General features: G+C 39.7%; 1 protein-coding gene across 8 annotated transcripts in view; it reads left to right on the top strand.

Annotated features, from left to right (window-relative positions):
- DAAM2 (dishevelled associated activator of morphogenesis 2) overlaps positions 1 to 22,437 on the top strand; it is a 212,752-nt gene that overhangs the window by 118,735 nt on the left and 71,580 nt on the right. For all 8 annotated transcript variants that reach the window (XM_062571966.1, XM_062571961.1, XM_062571963.1 and 5 more), the window contains 2 exons: positions 10,522 to 10,596; positions 17,830 to 17,924. In XM_062571966.1, coding sequence (XP_062427950.1) covers positions 10,522 to 10,596; positions 17,830 to 17,924 — 170 coding nt within the window. The remainder of the gene's footprint in view (positions 1 to 10,521; positions 10,597 to 17,829; positions 17,925 to 22,437) is intronic.

The following is a 22,437-nucleotide window of genomic DNA, read 5'->3' as shown; positions in this document are numbered from 1 at the left end:
AGCCTAGCACTCCCTGTCTCTGGGAGGCATGGGAAATTTTTCATGTTTACATGAAAAATTCTGTGTCTTCCTCTGAAGACCTTATTTGAAGAATGAACATAAATTGACTTCCTGACTATTAGGGCTCTCCACAATGGACATTTCCCTTCACCTCCAAAATAAATAGATGAAACAGGGTGAGGGAAGGTAGACTCTGAAGAATTTCTTCATTGAATTAGCAGGGAACTCATGAATTATTTTATTTGGCAGTTATTTAAATTATATACCTGACTGCATAATATCAGTTGACTTATTTGAGACTTGTGAAAAGGAGAGCATATAAGAGGTTTTAAACATGAATACAAAGTTCAGCTAACAGGAAAGAAAGATCTGTCAGCAGCAGTATAGTCGGGAGACTGTATCCAACAAGAGGCCAAGTTCAATGACAAAGGTGAAACTTTCAGTGGGGGAATGATGTGAAATATTGGTAGACTTCAACTTGGCAAGCAAGCTTTGTCCTGAGGGTTGAAGGAGCTGGATAATTCACTGTGGCCTCTGTTGTGTATTTAAGCAGACCAGTAAACACAGGGGGATGTCTTCTTTTTCACTACACTCTGCCCATAAATCAATGCCTTATTATGGTAGGATCCCCATCCTATAGCACAACTAAGTATGTTTGCATAGGGACAGGCACACTTGCGCTTTCTATAAATAATGAGAGGAGGCTGATGCAGTCAGTCCTGCCAGCCAGTTTACATCTGTTTGCGTGATGAGGATGATAAAGAGCCAACAGAAGAGGAACGAGAATGGCACATAAGGGATTTCTTAGAACTAAAAATGTGCTGTGTTGCCTTGCTATAATTTAAAGTTCCTTAGAACAGGATTCTCTCCAGTAATCTATGGAAAGCCTCATGCCAGACACACTTACTGTAAAATTTAATTGTATTTTAAACACTGTGATTATACAGTTTATTTAAATCAGTGTTTGAGATTTCTGAGCTTGCCGAGTTTCAGAAGAAAAAAAAAGAAAAATTAACCCTTATATTCAACTAATAAGAATGCAGCAACAACCTTTTAGCCTGCCAGCTGTAACACTGCTGTCCATTTTCAGTGTGGAAGTCCTTGTGTGTGTGTGTGTGTGTGTGTGTGTGTGTGTGTGTATGCTTGTGTAGAGGAGCTGGCATGTCTTCTGGAAGAAGAGAAGAAGCATGATCCTCCTCTCCATTAGACTGATACCAATTAGAACTAATGAATTTCATATTATTTTGAGTGTTACATCAGTGCTACGTGAGGTCAGAAAGGGCACATCATGTATTTAAATTTAAGACCTTTAGAGAGGCTGCATCTCTAGATGCTTGTGAAGAGGAAAACATGATGAATATAATAAACAGTTCAAAATAAGGCATGGTTTTAACTTTACTAGAAAGTTTCCCACATGTGGTAGGGTAAACCATCTTTTAAAAATGACTGGTAATCCATTTTAATTTCTGAAGATTGGTGAATTTAGCAGCATTGAAGGTTCTTTCAGTATCTAAGCAGGAATCTTTATCCTTCATAAATGAATCTCGTTTTCACTTTTATTCTTTTACAATCTATCATACCTTGTGGCAGTGAGTTCCATAATTGATTTGACATTCTATAGTAGGAACAATTACATGAGACCTCTGATTCTTCCTTAAAGAATTAGTAACTAGCATCAGAGGTCATTACTAGGCCAGTCATGTTACTGGCAGCAGGGGAGAAATCAGGCTAAAGGAAACAAACAAACAAACAAAACAAATAAAAACACCCAATCAACCAACCAAAAAAACCCCTGGTCTATTAGGTAAAATATGTGTGTGTTGTAATCCAGTGAACTGGAAACGTGTACGTTGTAACTGACCTTTATGAGAGGGATTTAGGCCTACTCAGTTGCATGCTCCATCTGGTAATAAATGAATATTCCCTCTTAATAAGTTGCATGGTAGATTGCTTTTGTGGCAAAAGGATTATTATCTGCACATCAATAGTTTAATTCCAGGGAGGGAAGTAATGTTTGTTTTTCTCACTCTGGCTAAATTGTGCTTAAAAGACTTGGATATAACTCCATTCCTAAAACCCGAGAGTATTTGTGTAAATGCTAGTCATAGAGTCTGAAAAACAGACCAGTGACTGCATCTCTCTAATGAATGGCTCAGTCCTGTGGTCTGTCCTGTTTCAAAATTAGCATCTCTTGGGACCTGGTTGGCTTTTTGGAGGTGTAAGCTGTCTGAAAAGCTTGGATGTATTGTAGCTCCGCTTCTGAGTTAGTATTTCATCTCACAGCAGATCAAACAAGTTTGCAGTCTTTAATGAAAGTGCTTTTCATTTATGCAATTTCATCTGCTCCGAACTGAGATATAGCCAATAGGATGAAGAGTGTTTTAGCAAAAAAGATAAATGTTTCTTTGAAAGCTGGACTTCTCCTTAAAATGAACTTAAGGAAAATTCAGAAAGTCAGTTAAAGAAAAAAGGAGAATGGTGATTTGGATGAGAGTACAGATTGTACAATTTCAGTGTGGATTGATTCTTGGCTGGGACTGGGAGCTGTGTGTTTTTCCCTGTCTCTGCTGATCTCACTGAAAGAGGGGCTGAAAAAACTAATTCATGAATTTCTTTAAGGACTTTCGTCACTTTAGAGTGCAAGGTGTTACTGTATTGCAGCATATTCAACAGTAGCGACAGATGTTGTATTGAACTGAGTCTTTTTAAAAAGCATCTGAAGGGAGCAGAGTCGATGTGGGAAATATAAATAAATAAATAAATTAAGCCCACTGCAAACAAAAACTCCACCTTGTTTATAGTGACTAGAATGCCCATGTGGAGAACAAGGTTTATATCTCTAACATTGAACCAGAGAGAACATGGACTTGAGTCTCAATCCTGCGCATTTCAGTTGAAAGTTTTACTAGCTAAATTGTTCGGAGGAGTGTGGGAGGTCTTCATCTAGAAACAGACTCTTTCTCCAGCAAAGCTGTCACCTCAGCTGATGTAAGTCATGTTAAAAGTTAAAGTTTCAGTGAACGGGCATTTTCCAAAAAATGTTGCTTCATTGGAAAATCACCCCTTATTTGTAATAAGGATCCCAATTCCCATTGCATTTTAATAGGAGTTATGAAACAGCTAGCTACAAGGACTTAACTATTATGCCAAATAACACATTCCACCTTTTTCTTAAAACATGTTAGTTTCTTGTAATTAATTGAGCCACATGATTTATATTTTTCATACTATATGTGATGAGGTTGACCCTTCATGCTGTGTAAATTAACCAGTCTTTCAGCTCTGTGAGATACTAGAATGATGCATGGAGATTGATAGAAGAAGCACCATGTGAACTTTAAGGTGAGTTTTGCAGACAAATTCAATTCTTTGTGACCGAAGTATAAATTTGAACATGCAGTCTCCTGTCATGATAGAGTGAACAAGCTGAAATAGGAATTTAAATTTCAATAGCCTTATTTTATATTCTTCATCTGTTTTTGTGTGCCGTTTTTTTACTAATGTACAAAGCAACTCAGTACTTAAAACGGTTTTCCTTGCCCACAAAAGATTTTAACCCCACATTTTGTGGCATCAGATATGTGGCTTATCCACCTTCCATTCTGAGCAGTGCAAAATAGTAAGGTCAGCTGTCCGCAGTTCTAAAGAGAAGACTCTGAAAAGGAATTAATGTTTCCAGTGAATAGATGTCATCACCAGAGTACCCTCCCTTGCCATACAGCGTCCATAATAGACAATATTTTTTTAATGTATCTGTTCAAGAGGGAGATGTTATTTTAGTTTGCATGTTAGAAGGCTTCATGAGTCATTAGCCCTGATCCTTTATCACAATAGTGTGTGCAGGTAGTGGCAAAGTCCATGTAATGGTTGGACACCCAGGGATGCCAAACACCTGCCGGTCTCAAGGAGATGGGTTTTCTTAACATCCTATAAAAACAGCCCAAAAGAAATGATGGTGGAGATATGAGAACTCTGGATTCACTGTCAGATTAGTGTCTGTTCCTAACCTGTTTCTAACTCTGCTAGTCATTTCCTGGATCATTTTTAATTGTCACATCACCATGTCTTTCCCTTTTACCATATGCAAGAAGCCTTGTAAAGCTTTACATTTTATGGATACATTTATTAATGTTCTATCATGCTCAGGTTTTAAGGACATGCTCTAGAAGACTGCTCAGCATTGTTTGGGTTCCATTTAGTGTACAGTAAAATACCAGTGTGTCGTCACTGGAAATTGAAACCCAGCCCTTAACCACAAAAGAGCTTCAGTGCAGGCAGTTACTTTTACCTGTGCTCAACCTGTCTTGAAAGAAACACCAGTCAAATACGCAGGGTCTTTTAATTTCATGATCCACTCAGCCATGAATATTTAGCATTTCTGAACGGCTTCCTTAACTACGGTGCTTGGTGCTTCTTTTGTGTTTCTTGACAAAGAGAATGATCTGTAATTTTTGATTCTGCCTGTGAAGATGGCAATGTTCATACCACCAATGTTTGTTGCACTGGAATAACTGCCACTGAGGGTCTCTGTTCTTTAGACAACAGCTTGCCCAGTGCTTCAAGTCTCCCAGCATTTTGTAAAAGATTTTCAGGATCAACTGAGCATACTTTGTTTTTTTTCTTTTTTTTTTGATTGTTTCAAACAGTCCCGATATATGCTGTACTCCATCAAGTCCTATTTTAGATAAAGTCGTAAGTCCCACTTTCCACCAAGGGTAGAGCATGTCCAAATTAGTGTCAAAGCCTGTATAATACCTTGGCTGTTTTGCAGGTTTGTGTGATATCAGGATCCTGTTTTCACAGCAGTTGCATAGTTCTTAGTCCAGTGAAGAATGATATGGCTCCTTATAAAATCCACAAGCTGACGTCTGTTTTTTAATGTAATATTTACACTATTCAAGGACCTAAAGGAAGGATTTGCTTTAATATACTCCTTCAGCTGATGCTTTGCTTCATACAGATGGGTAATTGTTTCCAGCTCTTGCTGCCTTTATGGCTTTGGATATTAGGACATTTTTTATTTTTTATTATTTTTCCCCCCTCCTCTGTCTCCTGGGGTAAGAAAAGGGTTTTGTCATCATCATCAAGTTGCCTTGCAGTTTTCTCTGGGGATTTTCTTTGAGGATGGAATCCTGAAGACCTTAAAGAAAAAATAAAAAATAATAAAGAATAAAGAAGGAAGCCACACATAAACAGTGCCCAGTCGCGACCCCACAAAAAACAAAATGAGAATTGCATTCCATTTTTGGCTGATCTTCCCCACTCTGAGAAGAAACTTGGTACAGCAATTTCTTCCATGGGGAACACTCGCGTAATTTGGGCAACAAAATGTTTTCACCAATGGCTGTGATGCTACTGCTCCCCGGGGTGAAAGAAATTCTAGTGCAAATTTATGTCTTCTGTAAAAATGTTGACCAGGTCACTGTCTATAAATAATATTGTACCACCTAATGTTTACAGGCGTTTCAATAAAAATCTATGTTTTCATCCAGAGTAAAAGTAGCTTTTGCAAGAATTGGTTTTCTGGGACTTCATAATCAAAATAAAGTGTCAGGTTTTAAATATGTAATCATATTTGGTCCAGTGGAGCATAGCATGTGGCATTGACAGCCATAAAGTTCTGGTCTAAACAGGGAGTGTGGAGAGCCATTGAAATTAGATGGACATTCTTGCTTATATGTTGAATCGTTTGCATCTGAATTTCAGAAAGTGAGGGGTGCTTAAAGGAACATCACACACACACACACACACACATATATATATATGTATATATTAACTTCCCCAGTATCCAGATTGAGTCTGACTTTTATTCAGAAAATAAGTTTACGCTTGCTCTGTTTCACTGAAACCAGTTTTCTCCCAATCCTAATTAAAAATAAACACAAAATACAAGCTTTGTGAGCTCAGAGTTCAGGCCAATTTATAGCAGATGGAGAACGGTCAAAAGCAAGGTATAACATGGGCCTTGTCTTATTTGCCAAGCTAACCCAATATAAGTATATACTCTAAGGGATTAGGGTCATCTCATCCTGGGTTCTGACTGTGAAATTTATAATAGTTTGGGTTCAGTGGAAGTCCTGATGCTTAACACATCTATCCTGATGTTCTTTGGCTTGCATGTCCAAGCTAGACATCTAGAAAAAAGAACTATGGTATTCTAGAATTCATGCTTTTTTCCAAAAAAGAATTTTAGGGAGAAAGAATATTGTAGTTTATTTAGGGATATGAACAGGGTACAAGTGGTCCTTAATTTGTCTGTAATTGTTTATTTACTTGTAGTTCAGAATGCCGGCAAAAGAGGTGTAGGAAACGTGTATTCCATGTTCTGACAATCTTCCAGTCTGTTGTACTCTGCAAACAATTATACCTGTCACTTGCACTTTTATAATTCTATGCAGAGAAAACTTTCAGAAGGTCATTATCAGCACACCTTGTACTTCAGATTGGTGGCTTAGCCTGGTTCACCTTTAAAATCAGGTTTCTATAGTCCCTGCAGAATGACCTTTATTTTACTATCTCTGGATTAGTTCCTACTCTCTATTGTCCTATTTGAGGTTGATAAGATTATCTTCTAAATATAATGCTGTATTTATCAACTGGATTTCTTGATTTATTTTTCCTGCAGCAAGGTCATATTTTGACTTTTGCATAAGAGGTTGAAGTCTGCTGAATGCAATGCAATAATCAGTGTCGTCATTGCCACTATGTATTCTACAGGGAAGGGAGGCATTGAAAGGTAGTGTATCAATAACATGTGATGTGGAAATTCTGATTGGCTATTGGTAGGGACTTTTGTATTTCTGGCATGTACTGATTGACATGGATTTGCATCCAGCAGATTGTTGCTGATTGTACTCAGGAAAGAGGGGGAAAAAAGAAAGAAAAAGCAGCAGAACTTCTCACTTTGTTTGAGAAAGGTCACCTTGTTCTTAATTATATCGTTTATTGCCATTGAGGTGGTGGGTACTTCGCAGCTCTGGATAAAATTGGTATCTCTTGCCATTAGACTACAGCGTTAGTCTTTAAAAAAAGAGTTGTGAACTACCTAGGATGTGTCTGCACTGCAGTACTTTGCTGGACAGAGACAGAGCTGTTCTGTTTGATTGTTATCAGGGACAGAGATGCTCCTTAAGTTCACATGTTGAAAGTCCAGGTAAATGAGGAGAGGGAAAGGAAATACCTACACCTGAGTCATAGAATCATAGAATCAGTAAGGTTGGAAGGGACCTCTGGAGATCATCTAGTCCAACCCACCTCCCTGCTCAGCAGGGGCACCTAGAGCATGGTAGACAGGGTTGCATCCAGGCGGGCCTTGAAGATCTCCAGAGAAGGAGACTCCACAGCCTCTCTGGGCAACCTGTTCCAGTGCTCTGTCGCTCTCACAGGGAAGAAATTCCTCCTCACGGTTGGACGGAACTTCCTGTGGTTCAGCTTTTGCCCATTGCCTCTTGTTCTGTCACATGGGACAAATGAAAAGAGTCTGGCCCCGTCCCGCTGACACCCTCCCTTCAGGTACTTATACACATTGATAAGATCCCCCCTCAGGCTTCTCTTCCCCAGGCTGAAGAGGCCCAGCTCTCGCAGTCGTTCCTCACAGAGTAGATGCTCCAGCCCTCTGATCATCTTTGTAGCCCTGCGCTGGCCTCTCTCCAGTAGCTCCATGTCTCTCTTGTCCTGGGGAGCCCAGAAGTGGACACAGTACTAGAGATGAGGCCTCCCCAGGGCTGAGTAGAGGGGCAGGATCACCTCCCTCGACCTGTTGGCAACAGTCCTCCCAATGCACCCCAGGATACCATTGGCCTTCTTGGCCACAAGGGCACATTGCTGGCTCACAGTCAACTTACTGTCCACCAGCACTCCCAGGTCTTTCTCTGCAGAGCTGCTCTCCAGAACGTCAGCCCCCAGCTTGTACTGGTGCACAGGGTTATTTCTCCCTAGATGCAGGCCTCTGCACTTGCCCTTGTTGAACCTCAGGAGGTTCCTCTCCACCCAACTCTCCAGCCTATCCAGGCCTCTCTGAATGGCAGCACAGCCCTCGGGTGTGTCAGCCACTCCTCCCAGCTTGGTATCATCAGCAAACTTGCTGAGGAGGCACTCCATCCCCTCATCCAGGTCCCTGATGAAGAAGTTGAACAGGATGGGACCCAGTACTGAGCCCTGGGGGACGCCACTAGATACAGGCCTCCAACTGGACTCCACGCCACTGATGACGACACTCTGAGCTCTGCCTTTCAGCCAGTTCTCAATCCACCTCACAGTCCACTCGTCGTAACCCACACTTCCTGAGCTTTTCTAGGAGGATGTTATGGGAGACAGTGTCAAAAGCCTTGCTGAAGTCAAGGCACACAACATACACTGCTCTCCCCTCATCTACGCAGCCAGTCATTCCACCACACAAGTCTATCAGATTGGTTAAGCAGGATTTGCCCTTGGTGAATGCATGCTGGCTACTCCTGATCACCTTCTTATCCTATGTATGTCTGGAGATGACATCCAGAATGAGCTGTTCCATCACCTTTCCAGGGATGGAGGTGAGGCTGACTGGCCTATAGTTGCCTGGGTCCTCTTTCTTGCCCCTTCTTGAAGACTGGAGTGACATTGGCTTTCTTCCAGTCCTCAGGCACCTCTCCAGTTCTCCAGGACCTTTCAAAGATGATAGAGAGCAGCTTGGCAACAACGTCCGCCAGCTCCCTCAGTACCCGTGGGTGCATCCCATCTGGGCCTGTGGATTTGTGGATGTCTAGCCTGCCCAGAAGGTCTCTAATCCTATCCTCCTCAACCAAAGGAAAGTCTTCCCTTCTCCGGACTTTATCCCTTATGTCCAGGCTGCAGGATTCTTGAGGGCTGCCTTTAGCAGTGAAGACGGAAGCAAAGAAGGCATTCAGTAATTCTGCCTTCTCTGTATCCCTTCTCACCAGGGCCCCCACCCCATTCAGTAGCAGGCCCACATTTTCCCTAGTCCTCCTCTTGCTGCTGATGTATTTGAAGAAACCCTTCCTGTTGTCCTTCACATCCCTTGCAAGACTCAATTCCAGCTGGGCCTTAGCCTTCCTCGCAGCATCTCTACATACTCTGACTGCATTCCTATAATTCTCCCAAGTAGCCTGTCCCCTCTTCCACATTCTGTGTATTTTCTTCTTCTGTCTGAATTTGTCCAAGAGCTCCTTGCTCACCCATGCAGGTCTCCTGCCCCCTTTGCTGCACTTCTTACTCATAGGGGTGCACCGCTCTTGATCTTAGAGGAAGTGGTTTGAAGAATAGCCAGCTCTCCTGGACGGGGGTCCTTCCTTCTAGGGCCTTAACCCATGAGACTACACCAATGAGTCCTAGTTTTCTGTTTAATTCTAAATACAAATATTTCAATTTGCATGGAATTGTTACTATGTGAGTTGGGATATAGCCTGAAAGGAGCTTGATGGATAGCAACATGTTTTCTGAACACAGTTCAGCAAGGAGCATGCAGAACTATCTCTTATATACAAAACAGTTTTGAAATAGCTGAATTACTCTTGCAGAATACCACGTTCAGTGTTGTTCTGTGTGGTCTCCACATAACAACTTTTCTAGTATGGGTAAACATTCATACACAGACAGCATTGGTTAGATCCATACAGTCTTTGTCCATCTTTGGACATCCTTAGGATGTCAGGTGCTTTGATCTCTTATCATATGCTAAGAGTAACTTCAACTGAGATTTAGTATGAGTTACTTTTACCTTATAATGGGATCCTGAAAATGAATCTCTGTTTTATTGGTGACTCTTACGTCTATCTATAAATAAATAGACTAGCCAAGGAACTAGAAATAATTGGTTCCTGAGTAGAGGTAGGTCTTTTGTTGAAAACTGAGCTTGGTTGAGCGTAATCTAGTGAAGAAGCTTTCAGATGAACTATTTGGGAGGCAGGATGGAAGGATTATACAGCTCTTCCTGTATTCGAAGTGATGCTGTTCTGTTCCTTAGGATGGTTTGAGGTTGTGCCTAAGTTTTGTGGCTTATCACATCACAAATGAGGCAGTCTTTTGACTTCTTTTCAGATTCCTTGAGTTAGTTTTTTCTCCATTGCAGATGTTGAGCCCTTTGCTGGTGAATCCCAGCATCACTTGAGCATTAGTGAGGTAAAATAATTTCTAAGATCTGTCAGTATGAAACTGTAAAATGCAAACCTGTTATCTGTAAGTGGGCTCTCCTTCTTCTTGGGAGTGTAGTCACTGTGTTGAAGGGGCTGAAGTTTGCCACTCAGACACCAAAGATAACTTTGCCTCCATCACATTTTATAATTCTGTGTTTAATAACCTCAGCTGAACCTTTTTTTTTCTCTCTAACACACTGTGGTCACAGCACTAGCATTATGCTTTCAGAAATGTTTGTAATAAATGCCACAAGTCTATGTGTATTACACAAAAATATGTGGAGGACATAATGCAATAAAGAATAATGCAGTGAGGAATCCCAGATGGTTCCACAGAGGCACTTCATCCTGTAAGGCTTCTTGTGTAACCTTGTTTAACTTTTTGTTTCAGGAACAAGAGGATCCTAATAAGCTTGCTACCAGCTGGCCAGATTACTACATTGACCGCATCAACTCCATGGCAGCAGTAAGTTACCTCTCCTGCACAGCAGGGAAGATTTTCTACCATATAGAACAGTTTTTTTAGGAAGAAGTCCGTGAAGGAGAGGTATGTTAGGCCAAGTGTTTGACTCATAAGAAATTGGCCTTGTGAAAGAGGATGTGTATGCGTATTAAGAAAGCCCTGTTCTAGCAGAAGAATGGGTTAGATAACACGATATGCATTTTCCATTTCTTATTTCTGTGATTCAGAACATTGAAGGCAATCAAACTAGATTCTGGAGTGAAAACGCAGAGCTGAAGTAATGAGATGTGATGCTGTTGCTATGTTTTGAATTTTAAAAGTCAGTAATTGTTCTGTATTACAATTGTGTATACTCACTTGCTGTCCCTCTCTCCTTCCCTCCATTCTCTTTTTGAATAATATTTAAGGAGAATTCTGAAAAACTTCTAAAATGATTTACATGCTGACTGCAAAGCCTGTCACACAAGGGGGCCTGATCCTTAGATCTCTGTTCTTGGCACAGAACCTGAAAAGAAGAGACAAAAGTAGCTTTGTGCCCTTTTTGAACTCCACTGATTGTAGAACTAAATTGACTCCTGTACAATTCAAAGTGACTTTCAGCTAGCTTTAGACTGTGGTAGAGCATAATGATCTTGAAGAGATTGTCATGCTGTTGGGTGTTGGTGGAGCACAAAGATACTTAAACTGTTACCCCTCTTTTAAAATTCTGAGAAGTGGTAATGCAAAGCTAGCTTTCAGCAAATATACACAGTTGTGCATATGTTTTGGCAGGGCTAGCTAGTCTGAAGTAGTGAGACTTTAATGTATCTTTTTCCAGAACTGTACTTTTGACTGCATTGAGACCAGTGTGCCATTTGGGCTGAGCAAAGATGAAATAATTTGTTTCTTCAAGAAGAGTTTATATAGTCTGTAATTGAGGATATATATTGTTATATGAAATTGTTGGAGTGGGTGGGATAGAGGGGAGAGGCAGGCAGCAAGTCCCCTGTTTACACTTCAGAATAGAAGAGCAAGGGGGTATTTGATGAAACAGAAAAGCAGTCAGTAGGAAAACTAGGAAAGGTTTGCTTTGTTGAGTGTTTTGAATTTGATTTCTATATAATCTGCATAATAACAATGAGGTTAGTTTAGGAGAATAATTAAAGAAAAGGTAGGTGTTTACGTAAGATGAAAGTAAGATATCCACTTACATAAAAGCAGATAAACAGAGAAGCATAAGGCTTCAACATCTTAGACATCAGGTACAAGCCAACCAGAACTTTTAGGAAAGCTTCCTTTAATTGTCCTTGATCAGTGGCTGTGTACGTCTTCCTTTGAAACATCCAACAGAGCTGGCCACCAGCAAAAGCCTATAGCTACCTGCTTATAGTGCCCACTAGTTTGCTTTGATATGGTAGAACACAGATTTTGAATTTTTGGTTTTATAGACAAGTTCTACCTCCAATTATTCATATCTACTAAGGATTTTTTGGCAGTTGTGCAGAAGTAATGACACAATTCAGTCCTTAGCATTTTAGGTAATACACTTTGTTTGTTTACTTATACTTTTATGTTACATTTCTGAAAGCTTCTCTGCTCCATTTATATCATGATTATGAGCTGAAAAATAATTCTGTAAATTATATATATTGTAATTATATGATCATTAATAATGCCTCAATGGATGCTTAATGTATCAGTATTTATCTATATCTCTTGTTCAAATATGTCTTGTTTAAAAAGAAAAACAAGATTTTGAAAGCCTTTAATTTTAAGAGGATAAAAGAAGAGCTGCTATCTATTGTGAGTCATGAATAAGCAAAGTGACCACCTTTCTTCATGCTGGATTTTTTTTGTGGCAGGGTGAAGGGATAAAAGAATACAGGCTCATTTTGAGAAAAGGGTTTGAGCTTTTGTAACTGGCATAGCATTATACTTTGATTTACTGACTGAACAAATTTGCTTTAGGAGAATCACTAACAAAATAAATATGAAACCTTCCAATCTCAACCACCCAAATACTGCTGGAAGAGTTTGATCCAAGGCCTCTTAAACCTACTAGAAGTTTTTCCATTGTTTTCAGTAGCTTTTGGGTTAGTTTTTAGACGATCCTGATGTAAATCTGGAGTGAATATGTAAATGCCACTATTGTAAACCTGGAGCAGCTCCATGAAATGAGACCATATTTTAGCCTATGTTTCTAATTTCAAACACATTTTAAGAACACCAGTAAACACCAGCCCTGGTAATGTTTGCATGCCTCAACATCAAATGATCGATAACCCTTTCTGTGGCTTCAAGCCTCGTGATTCACTCTCATGCTTGAGGTAGTAAAAAGATACTTGGGGTTAAAATCCCTGGTCTTTATTTACCATTTAGTTGTTCCAGCTTTAGACAGGTGAAACTTAGTTGACTTGATTTCACAGGAATTATATCAGCAAAAAACTGGAGTAACCCAGCTCCAGCACACTTTAAAAGTGACGTTCTTTTCATCTTTTTTTTTTTAAGACTGCTGAGATTCTTAACTTGCAGATGGGTATTTTAGACCCTCTTATAATTTCTCTCTCAAATATAGTGATGTGGCACATATTTATTTATTTATTTATTTATGCTTATTCAGAATACACTTGGCTCATGAGTGGTAAAAGAAAAATGTTTCATGTTGCTTCCTGACTTTTTTTAGTCTATTTCAGTTTGCATCTCTTGGGCACTATCAGGAATTACATTATTTTGCTTAGAATTACTGCAGGAAGTATTAGTTTTGAAATGGTAGCAGTAATTACAGAAGTGTTAGTTTTAAATGCTGAAGTCCTATTTTTTTAATAAAACTTAATCATTGCATCTCCTGTGAATGAACTGTATGAGAATCTTTCTATATGGAGATTTCACAGCTTATTCTATATCCTTTTGCTTAATTATGAGGTTCTATTTTATATATGAGCTGGACAAAAAAGTTTTCTCTACCCACTTCTTAAATGAAAGTGGAGATTTTATCCCACTGATATCGTTAAGTATCTTCTGTGAATTTCAACAGCCAAGACCACTGTGCTCAAGAATCATTTTCTGAGACCTTCTGCACTGTTACCCATCATATCTGTCTCACACAGATTGTGCTTGAGAGCAATGTGGTGATTTCTGACATGTTTGACGTTCCCTACTTGTAACCTTAGACCACTATGTTAGGAAGCACTCTCACAGTAGTCTTGAGGTCACAGATTCCTACTCCAGTTCAAAAAGCTGTGCATTTTTAGGCACAGTTCTGTTCCCACAATTGTTTCTGTCACTGTGACTTTGTAGATTTTAATAACTTTTAGTCCTAATTCTCACAGGAGTATGTGACAGTAAAATTCAATGTCTTTACTAAGCTGTAGTGCAGAGTCCGTTTGGAGGGAACATCACATCCTTCAGGTTGCCTAACTGAAAGGAAGATCAGTTGTCAGTGTCTTCTAGACAAATCCCTTGTAAAAGAGATGGCTGCTAATGCTGTCTTAATTAGAAATAGGAGCCTCCACATTTTCTTTGAAAATGCAATGCTCATAAACCCGGTCATCTGATGTCTAAATGCTATGAATAATGCTAGTGAGTTGCCTGCCAACAGAGACCCTTCCTGCATTGAGGTCATTGTCATCTTCTGCTGATTTCATCAACACACAGAACTTCTCTTCATAAAAATGCAGCAGTGGCCCTGTTGATATCACATGTAAAGAAACCTCCCTGTGCTTATCCTCCCCTCACAACCCCATGATACTGTCTGCTTGGCAGCACAAATAAACACGGCCCTCACTTTACAGGGAAGAAGGAGAAAAACTTCTGACACCACTATATTGCTTTTGTGAGCTTGGCTGTACTTGCACTTCCACAGAGAGACTTTCAGGTGAACAGATTTGGCTGCAGATCTGGCTTTTTTGGACAGATGGCTCAGTTGAGAGCATGAGATGGGGCTCAAGAGTGATAAATATAGCATAACCAGTCCTTTTTCCTCAAGTTGGAAAGCATTTGCTCTTTGCAAAACAGCTTCATGAAAATATATTTTTCAACAGAATCAAGCAGGTAGATAACTCTGTCTCCTATCTGCATTAGGTGACTTCTATGTTACTTTAAAATGTCATTTCCTAAAAAAGTTCGATATTATTTTTTATTACATTTACAATTTATATATTTTTTTTAGTTCAGTTGTAATATAGTTAGATGTATTATACACCTGAATTTCAACTGCTGTTTTCTTTGAAGAAATGTTTTAAAGGAGTATTATCCAGATAAGTCACAGGAGGCACAAAAGAAAATAATTCTTTGTCAAATTCCAATTTTAATTTCACTTCTATTTATTTATGGACTGGAAGTAATTTTGGTAATGATAACACTTTGGTAGTTATAATTACAGATGAGATCTGAAGACAGAGCTTGGACTATAAAGATAAATCAGAATGCCCAGTTTACTTTTTCACTATTTATTTTGTTTATTTCTTTCTTATTTTCATTTGTGTGAGATTGGCAAGTGAAACTAAATTGATCATATAGTCTCTTTCTGCTGCTAGTCATATCCTTGTTTTCTGTTCACATGTAGTGTCCTTATGGTATTACATTTAGCTTCCCAGCATTTTAGGAGAGTGGTTAGCCATTAGGATAAGGTGTGGGAGTTTATACTTTTAATTAAACTAAGATATTGCTGTTTAAAATGAGCCAAGTTTTCAAAAATCATGCTTTGGACTACCCAAAGTTTTACAGATACGGTTCAAAGTGAATGATTTTTGCACACATTTGTAAGCATTTTAGAATGACAAGTCAGGTAACTAGACGTCATGCTTGTGGATGATGCACTTCGTTTGGAAAACTTTAAATTTGTGAAATGAGCTCCTGAAAAAGAGCCTGTGGGTCATTATTTATACTGCTTTTTAGAGACTGGATAAGGAACTAAGCAATATTCTTCTTAGGGTGTTTGGTTAACATTAGCTAGCTGCATCCTCAGTGCAGCAGATTTCTGTCCTAGAATGCAAGTGGTAGTTTAGGAAAGCAACTCATTGGTCAACTACATTAATGAAATCCAGCCTGAGATACTGACAGTTCCCTCCCCTGTGTCTCCCAGGGATAGTTATGTTTCTATAACTCTTGCAGTGAAAGCTATTTCATATAATGCAAATGCGTGACCAATCTGTCTTTAGAGAGGGCATGAAGATTTGAGTTCCTGGCCATGCACAAGAGTGAGAAATGAAGGACTCTTGGCTGCCTGCAGCTTTAGAAAAGGGGTTTTCTATAATCACCCTCTATTGTAAAGGCAGGATTATTTGTATTTGTTTCATTTGGAAAAGGGCCTTTTTCACTCTCACCAAAATACTGTTGAGCACCTTCCTGCCATCTATTTGCTTTCCCTCCACAATGGCTCCAAGGAGAAATTAAGCCTTTGTAGGAAAGGGAGTCTTTCAAAGGAGCATTTATGGGCCAAAGGAAAGATGACCAGATGGGCTATCACCCAAGAAAATACAAATCAAGCCCCAAATCACACCCCAGGTCTCTGCCATTGAGATTCCATAATGCCTGTTCAGGATTTCTGTTTATTTTTCAAAGAGGGGGATCATATATGGCTTGGCTTAAGCATTTCAATTTATGTTTCTGGCTGTCGGGGGATGCTGGCAAAAGATAAAACATCATCGTCTCATTTTCCATCAGTAGCGCTCTGTCATTTCATTAGAGCAGGAAATAGCTAGCTCCGTTACTGAGTGAATTTGACTTTAGCATGGATCAGAGAGAGGACCCCTAGAGTTAAAGACATCTCCTTATGCCAGCTGTTCAGCATAAGACAGCAATGGCATGTAGCCAAATGACCACCCTCAAGATCCTACATGTGTTGGCATCACACGGTTTGCAAAAGCAAGTAACATGGGAACATTTCCAAGGGAAGTGAGGTATTGGCAGGGGGGTTGGGAGTGGTTAAAGGAAGTTCCAGTGAGAGTAAGGTTTTCTTTGATGCTTGCTAAATAGTAAAATAAAGACTTGAATATTTTGCTGTAGTGGGCCATAATTGTAGGTACTCAGATTCCATTACAGAGAGGTACAGCTTAGGAACCTTGATAGATGATATTAGTTTAATCAAAGTATTCATATGAGAAGGAATTCAAGTCAAGAGCTGCTTTCCAAACATCACTTACTGATATTCCCCCAAAGTCTTGCCAGTGAGAGAAGTATTTATCCTCTCTTTTTTACAATTAAAGAGGCTAAGAGGACATGGCTACAACATTCCAGTACTGAGATTTGACTTTTTAAAATGCTGAGCATTGAATTTGTGAGTCTGAATTGCACATGCAAAGGGCATTAAAGAGTCTTGCTTTACAGCACAACATAGTGATGGAGCTGAGTGTAGATCTGCCGTCCTAATTTCCTGATATTTCACCTTTTTTTAATGGCATTGTCTGTCTCTTAGAATGTATTTTTTTCTCTGTATCCCACTCATCAAGTCTCACCCTCATTCACAGTGATCCTCAGCATCTTAATTTCCAGCTGATTTCAAGGTCGAGTTGTCTCAGGCTGTACCAGGGAAGGAAAAAGCAGGATGTAGATTCCATCAAGAAAAGTATTTGAAAATGTAAACCCTAGTCTCTGTGTTCCTCAATTTACTTGTTGATAGACAATGACAGGAATTTTATGATACTCAAACTTTTTGTAGTAAAATATTCCTAATTAGCAAGGGCAAAGTGTATAAGGAGAATTGGTGTCTTAGAGCAGGTGATGTAACCAGAGTGGTAGAAATTAGTCAAACTTCCAGGTACATGCACTGTTCTTCAGGGCACTTGAAGGTTGCCTAGTCCCTTGAAGAAAAAGCTTATATGCTTTGAAACCTGACACACAAGTCTGTTTTCTTGCTTTCTTTTTTTTTTCTTTTTTAAACTTCCAGCAATATCAGTCAGCCTAATAAAAGGTATTACTTCTCCCTACAAACTTTTCCTTATGTATCTGTAGATCCTCACAACAAATTGCTGTTCCAAATTAGGCACTATTTTCTGAGGGCATCCTGGCAAGTGTGATATTTGGGGGGAGTAATCTGAGAATCTTAATTTATCCAGTGTGGCAAGGCAATATGTTGCTGCCAATCCACAAGAGTAGCCTCATCTGGATTCAGTTTTGTAGCTTAGACACTGCTTTCCTAGTGACAGATCAGCAGGCACCTCTGCATGGATAGATGGGGTAGTTGTTGTTTATGATTTCTGGCCTATCAACTTCCAAGGAGCTTGAGATTTTGTAACTGTCTTCTGTTTTTCTGAGCAGATGCAGACTCTGTATGCTTTTGATGAAGAAGAAACAGAAATGAAAAATAAAATAGTTGAAGACTTGAAGACAGCTCTGCGAACTCAGCCCATGAGGTAATGAGATCCATCTTTCATCATGATTCGCTTCCTCCCCATGGTCGGATGTGACATGGGAAAGACATGGCAATGACAGAAACCTCATTGTCTCACCATACACAACACGTGCTCTCTGATAGTTAGACAATCCACAGAGAGTCTTAGTTCCTCTTCTGAGCCTGTCCAGCTGGGGAACACACACAAATGCTTAAGCATGCAGCTTCAGGATAATAAAAGACATAGCTGTTGTAAGAAGCTTTTGGAAGGTTTGTGCAAACACAGGTAAGGACTCCGGAGATCAGACTTTTAGACCTCAAAGCGTCTTGAACCTCCCATGTAATTTGATGCATTGTGGGCCTCAGTGCTGAACTTTGAATTCAGGCCTTCCCTTATCTTCAGTAATGTGAACTGTTTGATACAAAGCAGCTAATCCATCTGACATCACCTAGTTTGGTATTCTTCCTGCTTATGTATAACTATGATATAGAGAAATATTAAGAAAACATTTGTTTTCTTAACAAATGTTAAGAAACACTTTATTGTATATTGTGTCTTTGAAGTAAGGTCATCTTTGTTTTTTCTGGAAACAACACTGAACAATGCAAACTAACTAGCATAGAAACCTTTTGCATTTAACGCTTAAGAGAGTACCTTCCAGAAACCTTAACCGTAGTTGATATGATCTCAGGAAACACCTGTTCAAAAAGATTCTGGATGTCTTTGTATTAAGCCTGAAGTAGGCAAATGTGTTTGCATTCACACCATGCTGAAGTCATAGCTTCAGAGGACTTCAGTAATACCCAATCATGCGTATTTTCTGAAAGGAAGTAAAAATAAAGCCTAATATTACCTCAGAAGAATTTCAATTGTAGTTAGATAGAGCTGAGGTGAGGGTATTTCCGGGAGTTCTTGTAGAGCTAAGTGCTAATTTTGCTCAGCTCTCCCCTTCATGGTGTTTTAGTAAGTTTCTTGTTGGCAGGAACATAAAATATGGGCTTGATTAAGATCGAAGTCTGTGTTCAGTACTCACACCTGGATCAATCTTAATTGTAAGGACTAGAGTGCCAGACAGAAGCCACTGGGGCCAGTGCTTTAAGCAGATATACTTCTATGGGTGGATGTTTTCCGAAAAACTAGCAAGTGTGATTGTGCATGCATGCACAGTTTCCTCAGAAGCTTCAAATACTAATTTCCATGAAAAATAACATGCAGTCCATGGTCTTATTAATTTTATTTACTGCAGGGACTTGAATCTTTGTAATTCCAACAGAATGCTATTGCTTGTGTCTCTGCACTAAGAAACTTTCACTCAGAGCTACTGAAAAGAAATGGGGCACTATAAGCAGGCACTTGGAGAAGGAGTCCTGCTTTGTAAGTGTCCTCATTTCCCACAGTCATTTGCTCAAAGACAAATGTGAGGGAGACTGAGTGTGCTAAAGGACTGAGGAAGCTAAAGTGCAGAAACATCTCCTTTCTGCAACCAGCAAGCAAATAATAGAGAGGCCATCATCATAGTCCCTCCCTTCATGTGCAGTGGGTTAGTGAATGTTGAGGTACTGAGTTAGCACTAACTGGTAAGTGAATAAGAAAGACAAAAAATGATTGCTATGGTCTCCAGCTTGCTGATGAAGCTGTGCTGTGATTTAGTCGCAATCAGACCTTGTTTATTGTATCCCAGTATCCTCTGTGGTAGGAATTTTGTAGCTGGTGCTTTATTGTAGGGAGCAGCATCTTCCCTTTGTACTCACACACGTAAATGTAGTTCCTTAGCTCAGTAAATTATTCCACTTCAGCAGAGCCTTCAGTATTGGCTGCGTGCAGCTTCTTAGTTCATGGCAAGTGTGAGGTGAAACAGATCAGCTTAAACTTCAGTGTTTTGCCTTCCATTGTAAAGGTCTGTAAGAGAGCGCACAGCCAATTTCTGAAGCTCAGCTGAACCATAGTGATTCACCAGGCTGTGGTAACTTTAGCATGTGGGTTAGGTAGTGCTTTTAACATGGAATTGAAGGAACAGTGACCTATACTGAGAAGTAGCCCGAGGGAATAAATGACAGCTTGATCCTGTCTGTCACTGTCCTAAAGCAGAAGACACTACAAAATGCAACTGGTCTTTATATTAGAATGGAAGTAAGACAACTGCCAAACTGCCATCTCTCAGACAGTTTTAGGCCAAAGGCCTGTACTGTTGACATATAATGTAGCAACTCATTTATATTAATTATTTATATTAACCTGCAGCTGCTTTGATGCTTTTTCTGTGAAAGTGATAGCTTTCTCATTTCATTGAGCATAGCTACATGAGCAAGGCACCATTGCTGTGTCCAGCTGAAGGATATCTTTGTGGCCTCCACTGGTTATTCTACTCTCTCATTTTCAATAGGACAACCTGTCCCCCTTCTTGAGAGGAAGGCCAAAGAGGGAAAGAGGAAACAGAAATGTCTTCAGCCAAAGCTTTGCATAGTTTTCCAGATCAGACCTACATTACTTCTCCTGGGTCCCCTTGACAACAGGCTGTTGCTTCATCTGTTTATAATAACCCTAACAAGCTTCAGTACAAGCATCTATGAGCTGCCCCATAAAGTGTTCTCTTCTAAATCGCTGGCGATAGTTTAGGGGCTTTTTTAAAAATAGTTAAGCCAAGCCAAATTTTGAGTTAAGTCCTGTGTCTCAACTAATTTCCAGCGACTCAATTTGTTAGCTGCCAGATGGGCTGCATGCCAATGCCTGATCAGCAAGCCAATTTCTTCTTGATGGAAAGGTTGCAGTAGAGGGGCCCTCAGCTCCATCAAATTCCTCTTATAAGCAGTACTATACCCAGATCTTCAAAATACTAGTCTTCCAAGTATTGAACTTGGACATCAAATGCTATTTTCCTTACTACTTCTGTTCGTCAGACATCTGATAAAAATAGAGAGTGAAAATCTAAATTCACATAGGGTGGCTGACTGGAATCCCCTTGTAATGACAGGGTACACAGGGACTCTGACAGCTTCCTGATAGGCACCTCTGCTTGAATGCTCTTATCCAGGGGAGTCAAAGGGAGAAGAATGTACATATCTGGCTCTGCATTTTATTATACTGAAGAACTGGGTCCCTTTTGCTAGAAAATTGATACCAATCTGTGCCTCTATTCCAACCCACAAGTTCTAACAGCAATGCAAGCTGAAGCATACCTTCCCAAAATCATGTTCATTTCTGTTCTGGAGAAAAGATGATGGAAGTCATGGAAGGATCTCTTGGCAACTAGCTGGCCCACTCTGAAAAGGGGCATTTTGTTCTGATATTTAGGAGCTGCCCTGAAATAATAAAGCCAGGTTATGTCCCAGCATGCAGGCACAAACTCAACCTTAGAGAACAGAAAAAACACATCTGCATCTAGTAAGGAAACAGATTTTCTTTCAGGTTTATAAAAACTTATGACTATAAACAAGTGTGATGACAAACTGTTGGACAGAAGCAGTGAGAGGAGAGCTTTTCTTTTGGTATTTCAGTGCCCAAAATGGAGATTCAGAAGTGCAGTGAAAGTAAAAACTAACAAGGGACAGGAAAAATTAACTTTCTGGAACCACAGAAAAGTCTTTCTACTTTAATTCTTGAAGGGTAGACAGAAGACACTTCTTTAGTCTGAATCATTTAAACCATCGGCACTAATTTCCTTTACTCTCTGCTTTTCTCCTTATGTTTTACCCAGTTTTACCTTCCATTACTTTTATTTAGTTTAGCCTTATTGCATTCCAGCGCATGCTGGAGATGATCATTTATGTATCCAGCAAGCAAAACTCATTATGCTGAAATTTTCAGCAGTGTAGTCATTGTCAGGATTGTGTGTGTCCTAATTCAAAAGCTGATGTTCCAAAAGGCAACCTTAGCTGTTATTAAGGTGGGAACATCCTGCCCTCTGCACACCCGCAGCATATGATCTTTCTGTCTTTCCTGAACCATGCTATTTCTCACAGGGAGGCTGTCCCCTCTATACTTGGAATCATCAATGGGCCATTACTTCTTAGATTTCATCTATATGTGAATGAAAGGTTTGTTATTAGAGCTAACTAACACATTTTTACTAGCACTCACTAAAACTTGAAAGGAGAAAAGGTGTCTTGCCTTTTAATGTGTGCTAAACTGGTCAAGTGAGAGTCTGAGGCGAGGTTAGGCTTTAATTTGCTTGTTTAGCACCTATTAAAGTATGCCCTTCTTTATTTATACTTAGGTTTTTGAATGTGTTAGCCAGAATGCTTTGGCAAATATGCCTAACTTTACACCCTTCAGTCTAGAACAAATATATATACTTGGCAGTATATAGGAAATATAGGATGACAGTTGCACATGCATATACTGTGAGGAGAACGGTACTTAATAATGTATAAATTGGGCTTTCCTTTGCACGTACAGACACGCACAGAGATATGTCCATGTTTACAGACATAAAGATGCATAAACTCCAAACACTGTGAGGATCATGACTCAGCTAAACACCCACTTCTGTCTCTCTTCTTTGCAGATATTTACACCGATGTAACCTACCCATGAC

This window comes from Rhea pennata, chromosome 3 (genome assembly GCF_028389875.1).
Source record: "Rhea pennata isolate bPtePen1 chromosome 3, bPtePen1.pri, whole genome shotgun sequence".
Taxonomy (NCBI): Eukaryota; Metazoa; Chordata; class Aves; order Rheiformes; family Rheidae; genus Rhea; species Rhea pennata.
The sequence above is the reverse complement of the archived record's forward strand: the minus strand, read 5'-3'. Positions and strand labels throughout refer to the sequence as shown.